The 18016-nt window shown below is 35.6% G+C and overlaps 1 protein-coding gene across 1 annotated transcript in view; it reads left to right on the top strand.

The window, feature by feature from the left end:
* The window catches only part of LOC137627122 (uncharacterized), a 285574-nt gene that overhangs the window by 221606 nt on the left and 45952 nt on the right, over positions 1-18016 (top strand). The window contains exon 9 of the mRNA XM_068358167.1: positions 17698-17961. Within this exon, the coding sequence (XP_068214268.1) occupies positions 17698-17961 (264 nt within the window). The remainder of the gene's footprint in view (positions 1-17697; positions 17962-18016) is intronic.

Raw genomic sequence — 18016 nt, 5'->3', positions numbered from 1 at the left:
CCATTCAACTACAGTCACACCCCCTTCCTTCAACATCTCAGCTCTCACACCATCCATACTAGGTGCTTTTCCTAGTTTTGTTTTCATCTAGTGCTCTCCTCACTTCCTCTCTTGTAATATCTCTCTCATTCTCATCTCCCATCACTGGCATCTCAACACCTGCATCAGCAATTATAGCTGCCTCCCTATTATCCTCAACATTCAGTAAACTTTCAAAATATTCCACCCACCTTTTCCTTGCCTCCTCTCCTTTTAACAACCTTCCATTTCCATCTTTCACTGTCTCTTCAATTCTTGAATCAGCCTACCCTTCCTTAGTCTCTTCACTTCTTTCCAAAACTTCTTTTTATTCTCCTCATATGAACGACCCAATCCCTGACCCCACCTCAGGGCAGCTGCCCTCTTTGCCTCAGTTACCTTGCACCTTACTTTCACATTTTTCTATCTATATCTTTCATACTTCTCTACACTATTACTCTGCAGCCATTCTTCAAAAGCCCTCTTTTTCTCTTCCACTTTCACCTTCACTCCTTCATTCCCCCATCACTTCCCTTCCTCATGATGCCTCCCACAAACTTCTTGCGATACACATCACTTGCAATCCCCAAAAAATTTTCTTTTACTAACTTCCACTCCTCCTCTAAATTACCAGTTTCTCTTAATTTCACTCTATCATATGCCATTTTCAACCTTTCTTGATATTCACTTTTTACCTCCGGTTTTATTAACTCTTCAACCCTCACTAGCTCCCTTTTACATCCCCCACTCTATTCCCCCACTCTTTTGCTACAACTAATTTTCCTTCCACCAAAAGATGATCAAATATACCGTTAGCCATACCCCTAAACATGTGCATGTCTTTCAATCTTCCAAACATTCTTTTAGTTATCAACACATAATCCATTAACGCCCTTTCTACCACTCTTCCATTTGCCACTCTTACCTATGTATACTTGTTTTTATCTTTCTTTTTGAAAAAGCTAGAAATTGTCACCAGCTCTTGCTTAACACACATAACTAACAGTCTCTCACCACTCTCATTTTCACCAGGTATGCCATACTTCCCAATGGCACCTTCTACCTCTCCAGCTCCCACTCTAGCATTTAAGTCACCCATGACAACTACATAATTCCTTCTACCTAGTCCTTCTACACAACTAGTTAATTCATTCCAGAACTCGCTCCGCTCTTCTTCACTTTTCTCACAACCCGGCCCTTACGCACTAACAAAAGCCCAACATTCCCTACCCAACCTAACCCTTACCCACATTAACCTATATGATATCTCCTTCCATTCCACTGCTTTACTTGTCATCCATTTACTCAGCAATAAAGCCATACCCTCTCTCGCTCTTCCCCTTTCAATCCCAGATACTTCACCAAACATCACTTCACCCTTCCCTTTAATCATTGTCTCACACAAAGCCAATATATCCATCCTTCTATTCCTAAACATATTTCCAATCTCGCATCTTTTACTCTCTATCGTACTACATCCACACACATTTAGACACCCCAAAACTCTCCCCCCAGCTCCACCTCTTCGATGTCTCACAGGAGTATATGATACAGGACAGGAGAGGGGGTTCCCAGCCCCCTCGTCCCGTCCATTTTAGTCGCCTCTTACTATATGCAGAGATACATTGGCGCTATTCTAATTGTTTTTATGCCCCCACTTCCACAGAGATCATAAAATACACGGTGATTTTGTTGCAAAGATAACTGTCTAGTATATCAGAAAATACTTCAATGCAAAAGGTGTGGCAGGAATTCAGAATAAATAATTGCCCCTATAGTATATTTGCATTAATACATAATGACTGCAATATTGAAAACATGAACAGTATCAATCATTTTGATGGCCGGTTTCCATCCATCAAAAGAAGCGAAGAAGCAATTTAGTTGAATTTTGATGCTGTGGAAGATGTCTGATACAATAAAATATTTACTGAAGAGGAACTTGAATTTGCAGTAGCAAATTTTACTTCAACAGCCTCTCGTAAATATGATATAAATTTTCATATTATAAGAAATCTAGCCCTCTTGGCTAATGCGTATGTATTAGAGGTTTATGGTTTTCTTTGGACACAATCTCTATATCCAAAGACATGAAACCTACGATAATAATACCAACAGCTAAACAAGGAAAAATAACTCTAAGCTCTACCCAAGAATGGTTAATTGAAAGAATAATTTTTCAGATTGGATTGATACAATAAATTATATAGATAGATTTAAGATAAAAGGATTATATTTTTATGTAAACAAGGGCTTCATCACAGGAAATTTTGCTTCTTGGGTCGAGAGGTGACATTGTCTAGGCATACAGGTGAGATGGATTCCTGGGGAAGGACTTTGGAAGGTTGCTTGTAGGATGTGTATTGTCGTAGAGAAATTCATCGTAATAGCTTCATTCCAATGCATTCAAATGAAAGCTTTCAAAAGGCCGTATTGTTGGAAATCAGCATACTCTAGGTCTGCTAAATTCCTATCACTAATCCAGTCCAATCCTTCTCTACCATCTCCGACTGTTCTACATATTTCAAAATCCTTGAGGAGGATAAACAACATAGGTGACAACATATTCTCTTGGAGTACTCTGCTGTTCACCGGCAATTCATTTGATAAGTCTCCATTAACATTAACTTTGCACTTGCTGTGCTCATGAACAGACTTAATTGAATTTACATATTTAAGAGGAGTTCCATAATAATGCAGGACTCTCCATAAAATTGGTTGGTGCACACTATCAAAGGCTTTTTCATAGTCCACAAATGCCATCAAAAGTGGATTTCTATATTCTATGCATTGCTCTACAACATGTCTCAAAATGAAAATTTGGTCAGTACAACTTCTACCCTTTCTAAATCCTGCTTGTTCATCTCAGCTTTTCATCAGTTTTTCTCTCGAATCTCTTTAGAATAAGCTCATTATGTATTTTTATAACAACTGATGTAAGTGTTATGCCTCTGTAATTATTGCAATCAGTCAAGTCTCATTTTATAGCCATTTTCACCAACACTCCTAACTCCCATTCATCAGGTTTTTCCTCTTCATGCCACATTCTACAAAATAATCTTGTAAGCAATCTGTGAATCACTTCATTTTTGGCCAGTATCATATTCGCAGTTATTCCATCATATCCAGGGGCTTTCCTTCTCTTTAGTTTTTTAGGATAGCTTCAACTTCAAACACACTGAATTTATTCATGGGCACATCAAGGTCTTCCTCAGCTTCAGGTATATTATCCAAATTATTCCCTTCATATCTCCTATTCATAACCTCACTAAAGTGTTCCATCCAGCGTTGTCTTTCTTCATCTTCTGTTGTTATAACAGATCCATCTCTTTTTGATGTGTATATGCTTCTTCTTCTTTGCCCCTATAGAGATTTCATTAATAAGTCTATGAGCAATTCTTACACCATAGCCACTTCCTGAATTCATAGCTTTGTCAGCCTCTTCTGCTTAACTGTCTAAATATTCTCTCCTGTCATTCTGAGCTTTTCTTTTGACCTCACTATCAGTACTGAAATACTGTACTTGGCATGCTCTACCTTGTAATTTTCATTACTTCCTCACTTCCTTTAGAACTTTCAACAATCAATTTCTGTTTTTCTCTCCTTTTTATAGTATCCCAAGTATCTTATGATATCCATGCCTTTCTCCTTGTAACTGCATGTCCCAAGACTTCACTACCAGCTGACTGATATATGTTCTTAATATCACACCAATCTTCATTAATTATCTGCTCTTCGTCTCTTAAAGTCTCTAAGACTGCAAATCGATTTCCTGCATTCAATTGCAAATGTTTCTCTGTGCTCTTCTAAAAGTTTAGTTGTTTTAAACCTATATATTCTATCTACCATTTTGTTGGGCACTTTATTATTATTATTATTATTATTATTATTATTATTATTATTATTATTATTATTATTATTATTATTATTATTATTATCACTTTCAGCTTTAATTTCAGTGTGGCAAAGAGGAGCTTGTGATCACTACCAATATCCGCATCTTTATAGCTTCTTACATTTCTCAGAGTCCTCCTTCTCTCTTTATTAATGGCAATGTAATCTATTTTTTATTTTTGTAATTCCCATACGGTGATGTCCATGTGTACTTGAGGATGTTCTTGTGTTGAAAATGAGTACATCCAATTACAAGATTGTTGGCTGAACAAAAGCTTATGAAATGTGCTCCATTTTCATTTTCAACTTTGCCAAGACCCTGGACACCCATCACATTCTTTATCCCTTGATTATTCCTTTCAACTTTACCATTGAAGTCGCCAATCTGATTCATGGTTCTAACATTCCAATTACCTATTTTCAATAATATTATTATTATTATTATTATGATTATTATTATGATTATTATTATGATTATTATTATTGTTATAAACCGGGAGATTCTCAGCACCCTGCTATGCCCGGGATGGGGGCCATTCTTTCATCTTCTCTTTCCATGACTGACTAAATCCATAGAAGATTCATTGGTTATGTAGATCAAAGGATAACTAGTTCCTTACGATGCGCAGTGCCTATCTAACTAAGGCAAGTGACCCCTGCCAGTTCACAATAATTACAGTATGATCAACCATCAGGCATCAGGAGTAGAAGCCGAAAAGACAGTCTGTCTATTGTCTTAAACCCAATCCGCCACCCTGCTGCCAGTGACTTCATCAGGTTTAGGGCGGCAATTCCTCCACACCCCAAGTTCTTGTTACTCCACCAGGCTGCTCCTCCAATTATATAACCGTTGATAAACATAGATTGCTAAGATATATTGTCTAGCACGGTATGGACCCTACTACGTGTAAACAAACGCTCGACCGCTAATTCTAGTAAGATCAACCACCAGGCATCAGGAGTAAAAAATGAAGAGAAAGTTTGTTCATCGCCTTAATCCCCATTTGTCACTCTAAATCTTCATCCACACCCAAAGCTCTCATTACTCTACCAAGTTGCTCATCCACTGATACGAGTATAACAGGTGGGAAACATGGATTGCTAAGATATACCGCCTAGCACGGTATATATATATATATATATATATATATATATATATATATATATATATATATATATTATATATGTATATATCTGTATATCTATATATATATATATATATATATATATATATATATATATATATATATAATATAAATAAATATATATACACATATGTATTATATTTATATATATGTATATATATGTATATATATGTATATGTATATATATATATATATATATTATATATATATGTATATATATGTATATATATATATATTATGTTCATTAATATATGTAAATATATATATATATATATATATATATATATATATATATATATCTGTATATCTATCTATATATATATATATATATATATATATATATATATATATATATATATATATATCTGTATATCTATATACAGATATATCTATGGGTCATGTCCTTTAAAAGGAAATTTACCCCGGGAGAAGGACCATAACCTAAAGGGAAGAAGCCCAGGAGACCCTTATAAGGCAAGAAAACATTTCCTGCAGCGACTGCCACAGTTGCCACTATTTCCCAGACGGTGTATGCGGTTCCCAGCAGTATATGACATAGTCTCCAGCATTCAACATGTTTATGAATGGACCACAACCACATTAACCCATATCTGTTTTTGATGTTAATAGTTTATATTTATCTGTTTTGACGCTGTTACTGTTTTTAGAATGATATATTGTTAATATATTCTCATCATTTATTTATTTCCTTATTTCCTTTCCTCACTGGGGTATTTTTCTTTGTTGGAGCCCTTGGGCTTATAGCATCTTGCTTTTCCAACTTGGGTTGTAGCTTAGCTAGTAATAATAATAATATCGAAGCTCAAGGGAAAAAGGCAGATGGAAAGGGAATGTCCGGAAGAGGTGGCCAATATAGGGGCCGAGGAAATAGAGGCAGGTCGCATAAAGGAGCAGGTTCTTCAAAACATCAATGAGGAGCTTGCAATAGGGGGAAGACTCTATCAAGGATCAATAGAAAATCAATCATTGGGCACACGGCATAGTCTCAAAAGGACAAATCTGGAATGGAGACAGAAGCCACCACAGTTCAAGAAGTTTTTCAACCCACAACTCCATTCTTGGAAGAATATGTGCAGGATCTCCTCCAGAGGGGAGTTATCCATTGCACAAAATTCATGAACTTTTTAGGACGTTTATTCAGCGTGCCAAAGAAAGATTCGAACACTCTTCAAACATTCTGGACTTATCCCCTGTAAACAAATTAATTCAGGACGACAAGTTCCAGATGCCAACTCTCTCACAATAACGGGCCCTACTACCCCACGGGGCTTACACAATCTCCATAGATCTTACCGACACTTATTGTCATCTTATGATAGGTCGGCACTTCTCCGCCTAACTTGGTTTCAGACTGGCAAGAAAGGCCTACATATTCAAAGCTATGCTTTTTGGGCTCAGCATAGCTCCAAAGATTTTCACAAAACTAGTCGAGACCATTGTTCAACAAATCAGGAACAAAGGTCTTTAAGTGATGGTATACCTTGACGACTGGTTAGTTTGGGCTGTGATGAGGTCGGAGTGTTTTCTAGCAGATTTGGAAGTTATTGAATTTCTTCAACCCTTGGGCTTCCAAATCAACCACGAGAAGTCCAGGTTATCTCTAGCTCAACAATTCCAGGGGCTAGGTCTACACTGGGATTTAAAGCCACGTATCCTTTCTCTGCCTCAGTATAAGAGGAAGGAAATATTAAGATCTGTCAGGTGTCTGCTTCAGTCGAAGACGATCACCAGCTATATTTACTCAAAAGAATCCAAAATAGTAAACATATAGAATCTTCAATAAATATGAAAACCTAAACTTACCCTAATTTGGTTTGCATATTACCAGGTTCTTTAACAGATTTTCAAGGATTCTTTTCTGTTCCTATCATTCAATAAATCGAGACATTGCGTTGTTTAAATCATTATTTGACCAGGAATAAAAATATTCACATTTATTACTAACCTTAACTATTCATTGTAACATTTCCTATCCGGCAACCCGAAGTACAGTCCTATTTTACAAATGTCTGTCAGTAACGATATCTAACGTGCATGCATGCCCTTCAATATCACTAACATAACAAAACACTTATAAAACCTTGACTTAGCTTTTAATCCATGATGATAAGAACTCCTCTCGTGGGTGTGTTAATTCCTTCCCTCCCCTGAGATACCGTAAGGTAACTATAACCCTCACTGTCACGTACGTGAGCCGGTACTAACTCCTTCTGAGTTATATTACTCAAAGACGACTGAGGATCTACGCAGGCGCGACCCGCATTCGTCAAAACAAACACTAACAACTCGTTAACGATTGCTTAGAGTCAAACAACTATTTGATATATTTTGCCTTCCAAAAACTTCGACAAAAAGAAATATTATATTATTACAAAATAATTCAATACAACAATTATAATTTTCTACGCATCTCACATTGCATAATGTTCATAATATTTCCCTCACAAAATAAAAGATAAATGACTGTTTACTGGTCTTTATATATACACTATCGTGATTTCGTCGTAAGTCACGATACCAGCCGTCATCATGAAAGAGTCTAGGGCTCGCTACAATTTGTAGCGGTTACAAACCCAATCCTAAAAGTAAGACTCAAGGATGCCAACAGAGTCTGGAGAAGAAAGGCATCATATGCTCAAAGTGATCATCGCACATAAACCCCGGCTTTACTGTGCAAACAGCTGGGGTCCCTGTACAGTTTTCTCCTCCATCAGTGACAATCTAAATGGATGCCTCAGAACAGGGTTGGGGGTATCATACCCCACCAAGAAGATGCAGGGTCAGTGGCCAGTTTCATTTCAACAATTACATATCAACATTCTGGAAGTCATGGGAGTGTTTCTTTCTCTGAAGAGATTGAACCCGAAGAAGAGATCACACATCAAGTTACTTTTCTACAGCAAGATGATAGTTCAAGGCATTAACAGACAGGGTTCGAGATCTCCACATATCAATCACGTAATACTGGCCATACTCACTTTGTCAGAATGGCCAGTATATATAGATATACAGATATATACATGTATATACATATATACATACATATATATCTATATATAAATATATATATATATATATATATATATATATATATATATATATATATATATATATGTATTTATAGAAGGGGTTCGCAATGTGACGGCAGACGTCCTGTCAAGATTCAAGCCTCTGGAAACAGAATGGGGTCTGGACGAAAAATCATTCTTTTTCGTTCTGGAGCAAGTCCCAGAACTGCAAGTAGATCTCTTTGCGATGAGCTTCATCAAGAAGCTTCCCCAGTATGTAGCACCAAATTTAAATGTGGAAGCAGTGAGGATAGATGTGATGTCACTGGATTGGAACCAGTGGACTTACATTAAGCTTTTTCCACTGTTTAATCTGTTAGTGAAGCTCCTGGACAAGCTATGGGCCTTCAATGGGACAGCAGCATTAGTGGCCCCAAATTGGCCCAAGAACATTTGGTACTCTCTTTTTCAAGATCTCAAACCTCGGCAGATTACTCTGCCAACACCAATGCTGTCCCAGGATGTTCAACAGGAGATTGTCTTCGCTTCCTCCTGGGTAACGAACAACCTTCAGCTCATGATTTTCTCGTCCTAGCTGCTAGAAGAAAATACGGAGTTTTGAAGGAAAGGATTGATTTCATAGAAGAAATACAAGTCCTCTACTACAGAAAGACAATACTTGTCCTCGTGGAAGAAGTGAGTTGAGTTTGTTAAGAAACATGCCCACTTCAATTACAATGGACTTCTTTTTATCATTCTTTATTACACTACATGAACAGGATATGGCCTCCACAACTATTTCCTCATGTAAATCAGCCCTAACCAGACTTATCTCTTATGCGTTTGATATAGAACTCAACAGCGAACTATTCAATAAGATCCTGAAGGATTGTGCTAAACTGAAACCAAATGCTCCCCCCAAAACCATCTCATGATCTTTGGACAAAGTCTAGCACTTAGCCTTCTCAATTGATAACCATTCTGCTTCTTTGAGGGATCTTACCCAAAAATCTTTCTTTTTACTAGCTATGGCTTTCGGTGCTAGAGTCAGCGAGATTGTGGCATTATCAAGGGATGATGGCCTCATCAAATTCTCCGAGCCGGGAGAAGTTGATTTATATCCAGCTTCTGCTTTCCTGGCTAAAAATGAACTCCCAACGAAACATTGGTGGTCTTGGAAGATCGTCCCTCTAAAGAAAGATCCCTCTCTGTGCCCTCTGGAATGCCTGAAAGCTTACCTGTCAAAGAGTGAGCCCTTTAAAGGTGGACAACTTTTTAAAGGGGAAACAACAGGATCTAATGTTTCTTTGAAACAGCTAAGGTCCATACTCACCTATTTTATCAGAAGGGCTGACCCGGATAGTATGCTATCGGATCATGTTCCTAGGAAAGTTGGCTCTTCTTTAAACTTCTTCCAGTATATGTCCTTCGAAGGCTTACAAGCTCACACTGGATGGAAATCTTCAAGAGTGTTTTTCAAACATTACTTGCAACAATTGGAAGAAATTAAACACTTTGTTGTGGCAGCTGGTTGTGTGATTAAACCAGCTTCTTAGTGTTGTGCATGGACTCCTATGGACTTCATAATATGGGACTACTACAGTGTTCCTAGTGTGGGTTGAATGTTCTTTTAATTTGCATTGTGTTATAAAATATGTTTATATTGAAGGGTCAAAAGGTGATCTTATCTTTATTATGTGAAATGATCTTACTATTCTAATCTATATGATGTTTATGGGGGTAATCATCTCTGGTTATAAGCACAAAAAATCTAAATATTACTGCACCAATGTTGTTACATTCTTATGCTTTTGGAAATAATAAAAAGATTATACGTCTTTTTATGTTTCCTTTATATGGACCTACTTTTTCCTAAATAAAAAGTTGTGCACCTCTATTTTTAACCCTCCTTTTAACAGACTATTTCTTGGTCAATACGTGTTGAGATACACTACTTGTAGAACGATTCCAAGTCTTCTATGATTAGTCAGGTTGACACTAAAGAGCACGTTGGTGGTTGAAACTCTAATTTGCCACAACTGAGAATTTTAATTCTCTGGTACACTTCCATCAGGACGACAAGGCTTGAGCCAAAAAAAGGGATTTTGACATGGGAAAAATCTATTTTTTCGGTCGGATAGCCATGTCATCCTGATGGACCTGCCTGTTACTTTTCAATCTCACCCACTTCATGTGAGGCCATGTTCCATACGATGGCTGCTACAGGATCACAGGATGGAATAGCGAACCAGCGTCAGCGAACATGTTTACAATAACTCACTGGGATTGGAGTTGTAACGGACCTCCCTCGTATTTAATCAACCACAACCAGAGGTATCGTTATGTTAATTTCATTCTTAAAGTCAGGATTGGCAAATGTAAACTAAGATTTTATTTGTTAGAGAGAGAGAGAGAGAGAGAGAGAGAGAGAGAGAGAGAGAGAGAGAGAGAGAGAGAGAGAGAGGGGGTAGCTTTATATACCCTGCACTACACAAAGATAAATTTTTGCAAACAAAATCTATATTGTTTAGAATATATTACAGAAAATATTGCCGCCTCGTTACAGATTCATTGCCGATAAACCTAGCGTACGTGTGAAAACCTTGAAAACGCACAGGGAAACTAAAAATAGCGTTTTTATATACACTGTATAACACAAAAATAATGCTTTAACATACCATCATTTACACTACCATTAAAATTATCGAAAGGTTTTAGAGAGAGATAAAGGTTACCGAGAAGTTGTAACCACATCTCTATGTTTACATATGTCATCTGGTCTCTGGACTCGCCTAAGTTAAAAGTTGATTTCATTGTTGATGTGGAATTTTTCCTCAAATAGGCTATTTATTATGAAATTATGTCAATAAAATGTTAAGGAAATATGGTTTGATTACATTTATTATCAATCACCTCACCTGGGTCTACCAATATACTTGAAAAACTTTAGATTTTATAGGTTTTGTGGCGCTTGATTCGCAGACTTTGAACAACTCTCTCTCTCTCTCTCTCTCTCTCTCTCTCTCTCTCTCTCTCTCTCTCTCTCTCTCTCTCTCTCTCTCTCTCTCTGTGTGTGTGTAACAAATAAAATATGTTTCTGTACAAGGTCTCAACTAAAAGTTATACAATGAATAATTCTAAACTTTATTTTATCTTATCTTCGATACTAAGCAAGGCTTAAAACACATTTGTTTTCGTCAGCTGATCTTTAGTTTTGAGGCTGATTCACACTGCATCGTCACTATCAAATCACGTGACGTCACTGTTCCGTCAACCATGCTATGTATTCACACTATTCATCACGTCATCGTCTCATCACGTATGGCCGTAAGGTTTGTCCTGCTGGACTGGAGTGGCGCTCCTGTCCTGTGAAAAATGCTTGCACACTCCAAGGACTTGCATGCTTAGTTCAAAAGGGCTGGGCCAAGGCCGTCTCTTGGGCACTCAGTATTAAGCCTACATGGTTACGTTTTTTAGTACTTGTGTACCAAATTTGGTACATTACGGGGTATCAAGTACAATTGGTACAACTAATTTTGAAAATGCCAAATGTTGGTACTTTTTACTTTTTTTTTAACTTTATATAAATATATGAAATCTGACTTGAAGTATGAAGGAACGTCATTGTCATTCCCTATCGTTATTATAGAGTAAAAAAATGTACTTACTTCTCTTGAAGTCCTTATAGGACTACCTTTTCCGTTTATCCCTCTTAATCTGAGAGCTTAAATACCTACTGGGAGAAATATACTATAAGGATTTTTGGACCTTTCTGGAGATCATCTCATGCTGATGGACGACTACACTTTTCATTAGGCTTCCGTGTTAATTTATAGACATTAAAAAGGATTGTATATATGTTGGCAGAGAGAAAATATACATAGTTTACAAAAGTAGAATGACCGGCCGCTGCTTAATTTATCATCTATCCATATTTTAGGCCTTCATTATTTTTCTCTATTGAGCGGATGAAATACTGTTCTGGTTTATCATCTTGAATTGACCAAACTCTACAATACTTGAGTTTAGACACTATGGGTACAAGGGCTCCAGCAGGGAAAAGTAGCCCAGTGAGGAAAGGAAATAAGAAAAGTAAAAGAGAAGTAATGGACAATTAAAGTAATACATTTTAAGAACATTAAAATAGATACATTCTGTGCTTATTTCCATGAACAAAATCATCGATAGAGAAGAGAGCAATTGATTATTTTAAGTGAAATTAATAACAAACTGAAAGACATGAAGTGTTAGATGCATGCATGTCTATTTGAAGAAAATTTATACTATTTGAAGAAAAAATTCTGAGTAGATTTTAATAGCATCTCTTACACATCATGTTTGACTCTGTGGGTCTTATCTTGTGAGATAGGTCGGATAAAATCTTTGTTAATCCTACACCTGGATTACTCGTCTAAAGTTCTCTACTCTCTCCAACCTACTTCACCTGTACAAGGTTAGTGCCCCCATTAATCTTTTGACATTGGGGAAAGAGAGAAAGATAAATCTCCTGTAATACAACAATGATAAAACAAAAATTATTTCAATACAGAAATAAGTGAGAAGATAGTGAAAAGCAATCAGTTTATCATTATATCATGAGAAGCTCTCGTATCAGGAGACAAAGTATGATCGTATAATGATACTGTATTTATCAAAATAGGCGAGTCAACCTAGTTGCCATGCCATTCGGTCCCCACACACGTAAGAGGCTGGCAGTGGATACTGCTAATCGCAGCGGGACTAGCCTGTCCGGTTAAAAATTATAAAAAGAAGAGAGGACAGGCTAGTCACGCCGGGTTTTTAATGTTTACCCCCCCCCCCCAGACACACATAGGATTGGCCAGTTCGTGCTAATTACGGTCACATCAGCGCGTATGGCCTACTTAACAGCAACGACCAGTTCCCACACATCCACCAAGCAGGCATGAAGCCTCACAGATTTCAGACAAAGATGCTTGCAATAATTGCACTTCTATTAGATAAAGAGGATTTCGGCTCTGAAAAAAAGCGGTTATGTGTAAACAAAGCCTTGATGAAAAGGAAAGTTGAAGGAGAATACTGGATTCTGTACAAAAAACTGGAAGATGACGAAAAAAATTTTTTCAAGTACTTACGAATGTAAAAATTCAAATTTTAATGATTCCTTAAACAGGATAAAGGGAAATCTGACCAAGAAAAACTCTATATTTCAGGAAGCAATTACAACAAGTGAAAAACTGCACCGTCATGTCATGTAAAAATATTCTTGGAAAGAATAGGGGCTGTGACAGTGACGAACTGTTTAGTGTGACCATGTCTATTTATTTACACGGAAGAAATTTTGATGGAATGGTGACGTGACCTGACGGTGCAGTGTGAATCGGCCTTTAGTCGACATCTTATGTTTACGTACTGAAAGAAGTTCAAAATAATTCTGGTTTCCCAATGTTAACTGAGCTTTTTTTTATTCATATTTGTACTTTTTAATACCAATTTAATACGTATTTTAACAACGACAGTTGCCGATTGTTTTCATTATGGTTTCGCTGTCGCCTTCAAAAGTTTCTTGTCCTTTAGCATCGTAGAAATCATAGAATGAGCCAAGCTCATACCACTTACAATTGAATGAATTTTCATTCCAACTTCATGTTGTTTTAGTATTTTGTATTCAGTTTTAATGGTAATTGATCTTTTTTGCCTCTTAGCAGGTCCTGAAGTAGTTACACTGTTCCTTTTCTCCGACAATCTAAAAAAATACAGGAATAAGTATTTACAGCTCTGCACTGTAATGATTTTATACTTTAAATACAATAGTTTTAAGCATGATATACTGTATATAAAGCATATATATTCATACAGTATTTTAAACATTCTTGTACCCACACACTCCTACAAAAATTACGGGGGAGAGGCGTCCAAATCCTACTTCATGGATTTTCACCTATCGCGGTGTCTCCGGTCCCCATTAATCGCAATAAACGAGGGATCACTCTATAACTTTTTTACATCACAACGTGATTCAGCACAAAAAATTATAAAGTGGGAGATACGCATGTGAGATAAGAGGATGTAAGACTAAGGCCGAGTAAGCAAGAGATAGAGGGCTGTGTTATGAGCAAAGGAAATCATTAGGCCGTAAGAGTGCTTATTATGAAACCTTGAATACATAATTTTTTATTTAATAGGTTATACAGTTCTCTGTATCAGAAATGACCGAATCCGCGAATATCAAGGGGTGGATGCATATATAACTATAGTATATAAATAATATATGATACATTAGCTGTGTTGTGAGCAAAGGAAATTGTTAGACCACAAGAGTGCTTATCATGAAACCTAAAATACATAATTTTTTATTTAATAGGTTACTGCATACGGTTCTTTGTATCACAAATGACCGAGTCCGCGAATATCAAGGGGTGGCTGTATATATAACTATAGTATATAAATAATGTATGATATATTATATTTGATTTATATGTATAAATATTATATATATATATATATATATATATATATATATATATATATATATATATATATACACACACACACACACACACACATATATATATATATATATATATATATATACAGTATATATATATATATATATATATATATATATATATATACATATATATGTAAACTGAATATTAACTTAACCATGGCCATTAAATTAAACTGGATACAGTCAGGCACCAATATAAACAGAGGTCCATTACATCTATAGATTGAACTACTTCGAAAAAAATTCAAGCAAAGGCTAAAAGGCTTCTCCCATTCTTTCCTCATTTTTATTTCCTTTTCATTCCAGTTATTCATGCTTTTTCACTGTTCATCTCACCCTATATTACTCTTTATGCCATCATTCCGTACCATCCTTATTTTTTTGTTCCTTACTATCCTTAATCCTTCTTATTGATTATTTCCATCTATATCTGTATCAGTTTTGTTTAATGCTAAAGACTAAAAGGTTTCTTCTATTTTTCCCTCTTTTCTGTTTCCTATTCGTTTATACTTTCTATTTAAGTATTTTTACTGTTAATATTGTTGCTTTTTCTTTATACTGTTCATTATTCCGTTTTATCCTTATTCTCTTTCATATTCCTTATCATCCTTATTCTCTTTCATATTCCTTATCATCCTTATTCCCTTTTATTTAATTTTTCCACTGTTTTCTATCTGTATGAACCAATACCTACAGAATAAGATGTCTGTTCATGCTCACTTTTGGAAATCCTTGTCCGGCCATCCCTTTTATTTTCTTACCAGAATTTTGTTATAACCGTTCTTTCAAGACGTTTTCGGGACACTATTTATATTGTTTAAGCTTGGGGTGTTGTTGACACGTCAAAGATGCTTTTATATAATTTCATAAAAAACTAAATATACCAAAGTATAAAAAGACTAACAGAAATATGACTATACACCGTTCAGTTTAATTTAATTTACAATAATTAGTTATTGGTATACATACAAGATGAATGGGGAAAAGAGAAAAAAAAATTTAAATAAAAGTTAGGCCTACACCTATAGATGTTTACTTCATCAGCCAATTTATCATCTTTCCTTTGCCATATTTTATTAAAGCTACAAATTCTAAACAACGTTCTACCACTGACAGAAAAACTTACGATAATGTGGGTTTTAAAATTAATGCACACTATATGTATGATTCGCCAAATACTTAGAGAATGTATGATAAACAAATATTGTGTGTCCTGCAGAACTCGGCCTTTCCTTTAAAGGGGGGGGGGGGGGCAGGAAAGCATCGCTGTAAAGTTAATATAAGGAAAGATAGAACATGAGGGAACTCATTTTAAATTAAAAACATCTAGATAATGAGAGAGAGAGAGAACCACCACGGACATTAGGGGTTGTATATTTAACTTTCAGAAGTTAACTAACAAAAACAGAGACTGAAAAGGTTTAGTAATTCTGAGTTATGGGAATGGAGTTTCATCACAAAGGAAAGCCGGACTAAGTTAAGTCTGAGATAAGTTAATGTTGTTGTTCACAAAAAAATAACCACCCAATATCTTATGAAAAAAAATATAGCAATTTGAAAAGAAAGCAATAATGCTTTAACAGAGTAACGGCTTATAATGGAAAGTAATAAAAAATGAATTAGAACTAAATAGCTTAAACCGATAAAAATGCTTGTATAATGTTCTCAAAAAGTACAAAACAGTGACATTTAAGAGGAATAATGAAATGACGATGAAAATGTTGCAAAGCCCAGTAGACCTATACATTAAGCTTATGGTTTGTTGTTCGTATATTGCCCTCCTAAACAGATGCTTCATAATTTGTCCTGTAAAGCCTATAAGCAGCCAAATTTCATGTTTCTCGACTAAGCACTCACCTGTCTACTTGCCATTAAGAAATGTATCCTTCTATTAGAAAATATGTTTGGAAATAGTCCTTGGAAGAAAAACTTGATACACTGTGTCTCACTTTACTTCCGTAAACTATTTATCTAAAATTCTGGTGCACGTGAGACGATATGAATTAACTAACAGGTAAAATGTGCTCACACATTGTGCATACCTTAATATCTCTCACATTTTGGGACTACTTTTATAATTTGTTGATATGGTGCATATTTTAGCTAGTTTAGCATAGTCTCACAGTCTCAGGCACTGAAATTAACATAGGAAACATTTGTTGCTTTGATGTGAAGAGAAAGACCTGCAGGAACTATTTACAATGACTTTCCTCATTTCATTAACAGTTTTGTAAGATTGCTTGATTATTCCAAAAGAAAAAAGAAAAAAAAGAATATAATTACTCATCGTTTGCTGTCAAATATAAACAAAGCTTTGCATAGTACCTTGGTAATATTCTATGCCATCCTGCAGACTACAATTATGGCTGTTGGTTTTTTGTTGGAATTGCAAGAATATTTAACATAATTAAATGGAATGAAGGTTCAAAAAACAAGTAGGGAAACTGTGACGTAAATAGCCTGTACACATTAGGAGACAAAGAAAATTCCTCTTTAGACAGACATAAACCAATCGTAGTATCCTTGAGATGAATCATTTTAGCAGGGCATAGGAATCCTGGAGTTAACAATGAAGGAACCATATAAGGGGTTCCGTGCTTAGTGAAGTAACTATACATAAATTGAAAAAGAAAATATTAAAACTAGGGCTCTTATCTGTATTGTAATTAAAGCCTCTACACCAACATCACTCATGTCATGTCAACCTTTTTTAAGACCCATAGGAAAGTTTGCAAGACCTTAATACTGTTTGTACTAAGGAACTGGAATGTATTTAAAGTTTGTTACACCAAACAAGTTTTAAAATTTTTTTTTAGAATATTGGAATTTAGGAAAGTCGTGGAAAAGAATTGACTACAGGATAATGCTTATTTAGTCAAATTTAACAAGAAATCATAATGAAAAATACAAGAGGATTTGTAATTAACAAATAGTAGCGTATCCTTTTCAAGATAAAGATGCCTGATTTCTTTTGTAGATATTCTATATGTTTAAAAGTAAGTGTTATATTATATAATGAAACCTTTTATTGATAGAATTAATCTCATTGTAATTAATGACAAAGTATTATTATCGGAGTATTTACTTTTGTATGAGTTTAATTAGATTTATTTTATTCCAGTGCTTGAAGATGATCCGCATCTCCTCCTCCTTGACAGTTTTGATCTTTATTTGAGGTATGATACTAAAACTGCTTTTGAAGTCCTGGCATTGGATATGGAAGGTCATATCATATCAGGAAACCCAGACTTTACCTGTGCGGTAAATAAGGGAGGATGTTATATGAAAGACATTTTACCAAAGGATTCTCTAGTGGTCGGTTTCACAATTATTTCCGTAAGCGAAAATGGTTCGTTGAGTGAATCTAAGGATTATCTCTTTGAAAGTAAGTGGTTTTTATGTTCCTTCCGGGTTATATACTTACACAAGCAGAGGAGCAA

Source organism: Palaemon carinicauda, chromosome 2 (assembly GCF_036898095.1).
Source record: "Palaemon carinicauda isolate YSFRI2023 chromosome 2, ASM3689809v2, whole genome shotgun sequence".
In the NCBI taxonomy this organism is placed as follows: Eukaryota; Metazoa; Arthropoda; class Malacostraca; order Decapoda; family Palaemonidae; genus Palaemon; species Palaemon carinicauda.
This window is presented reverse-complemented; position numbering and strand designations above follow the sequence as displayed.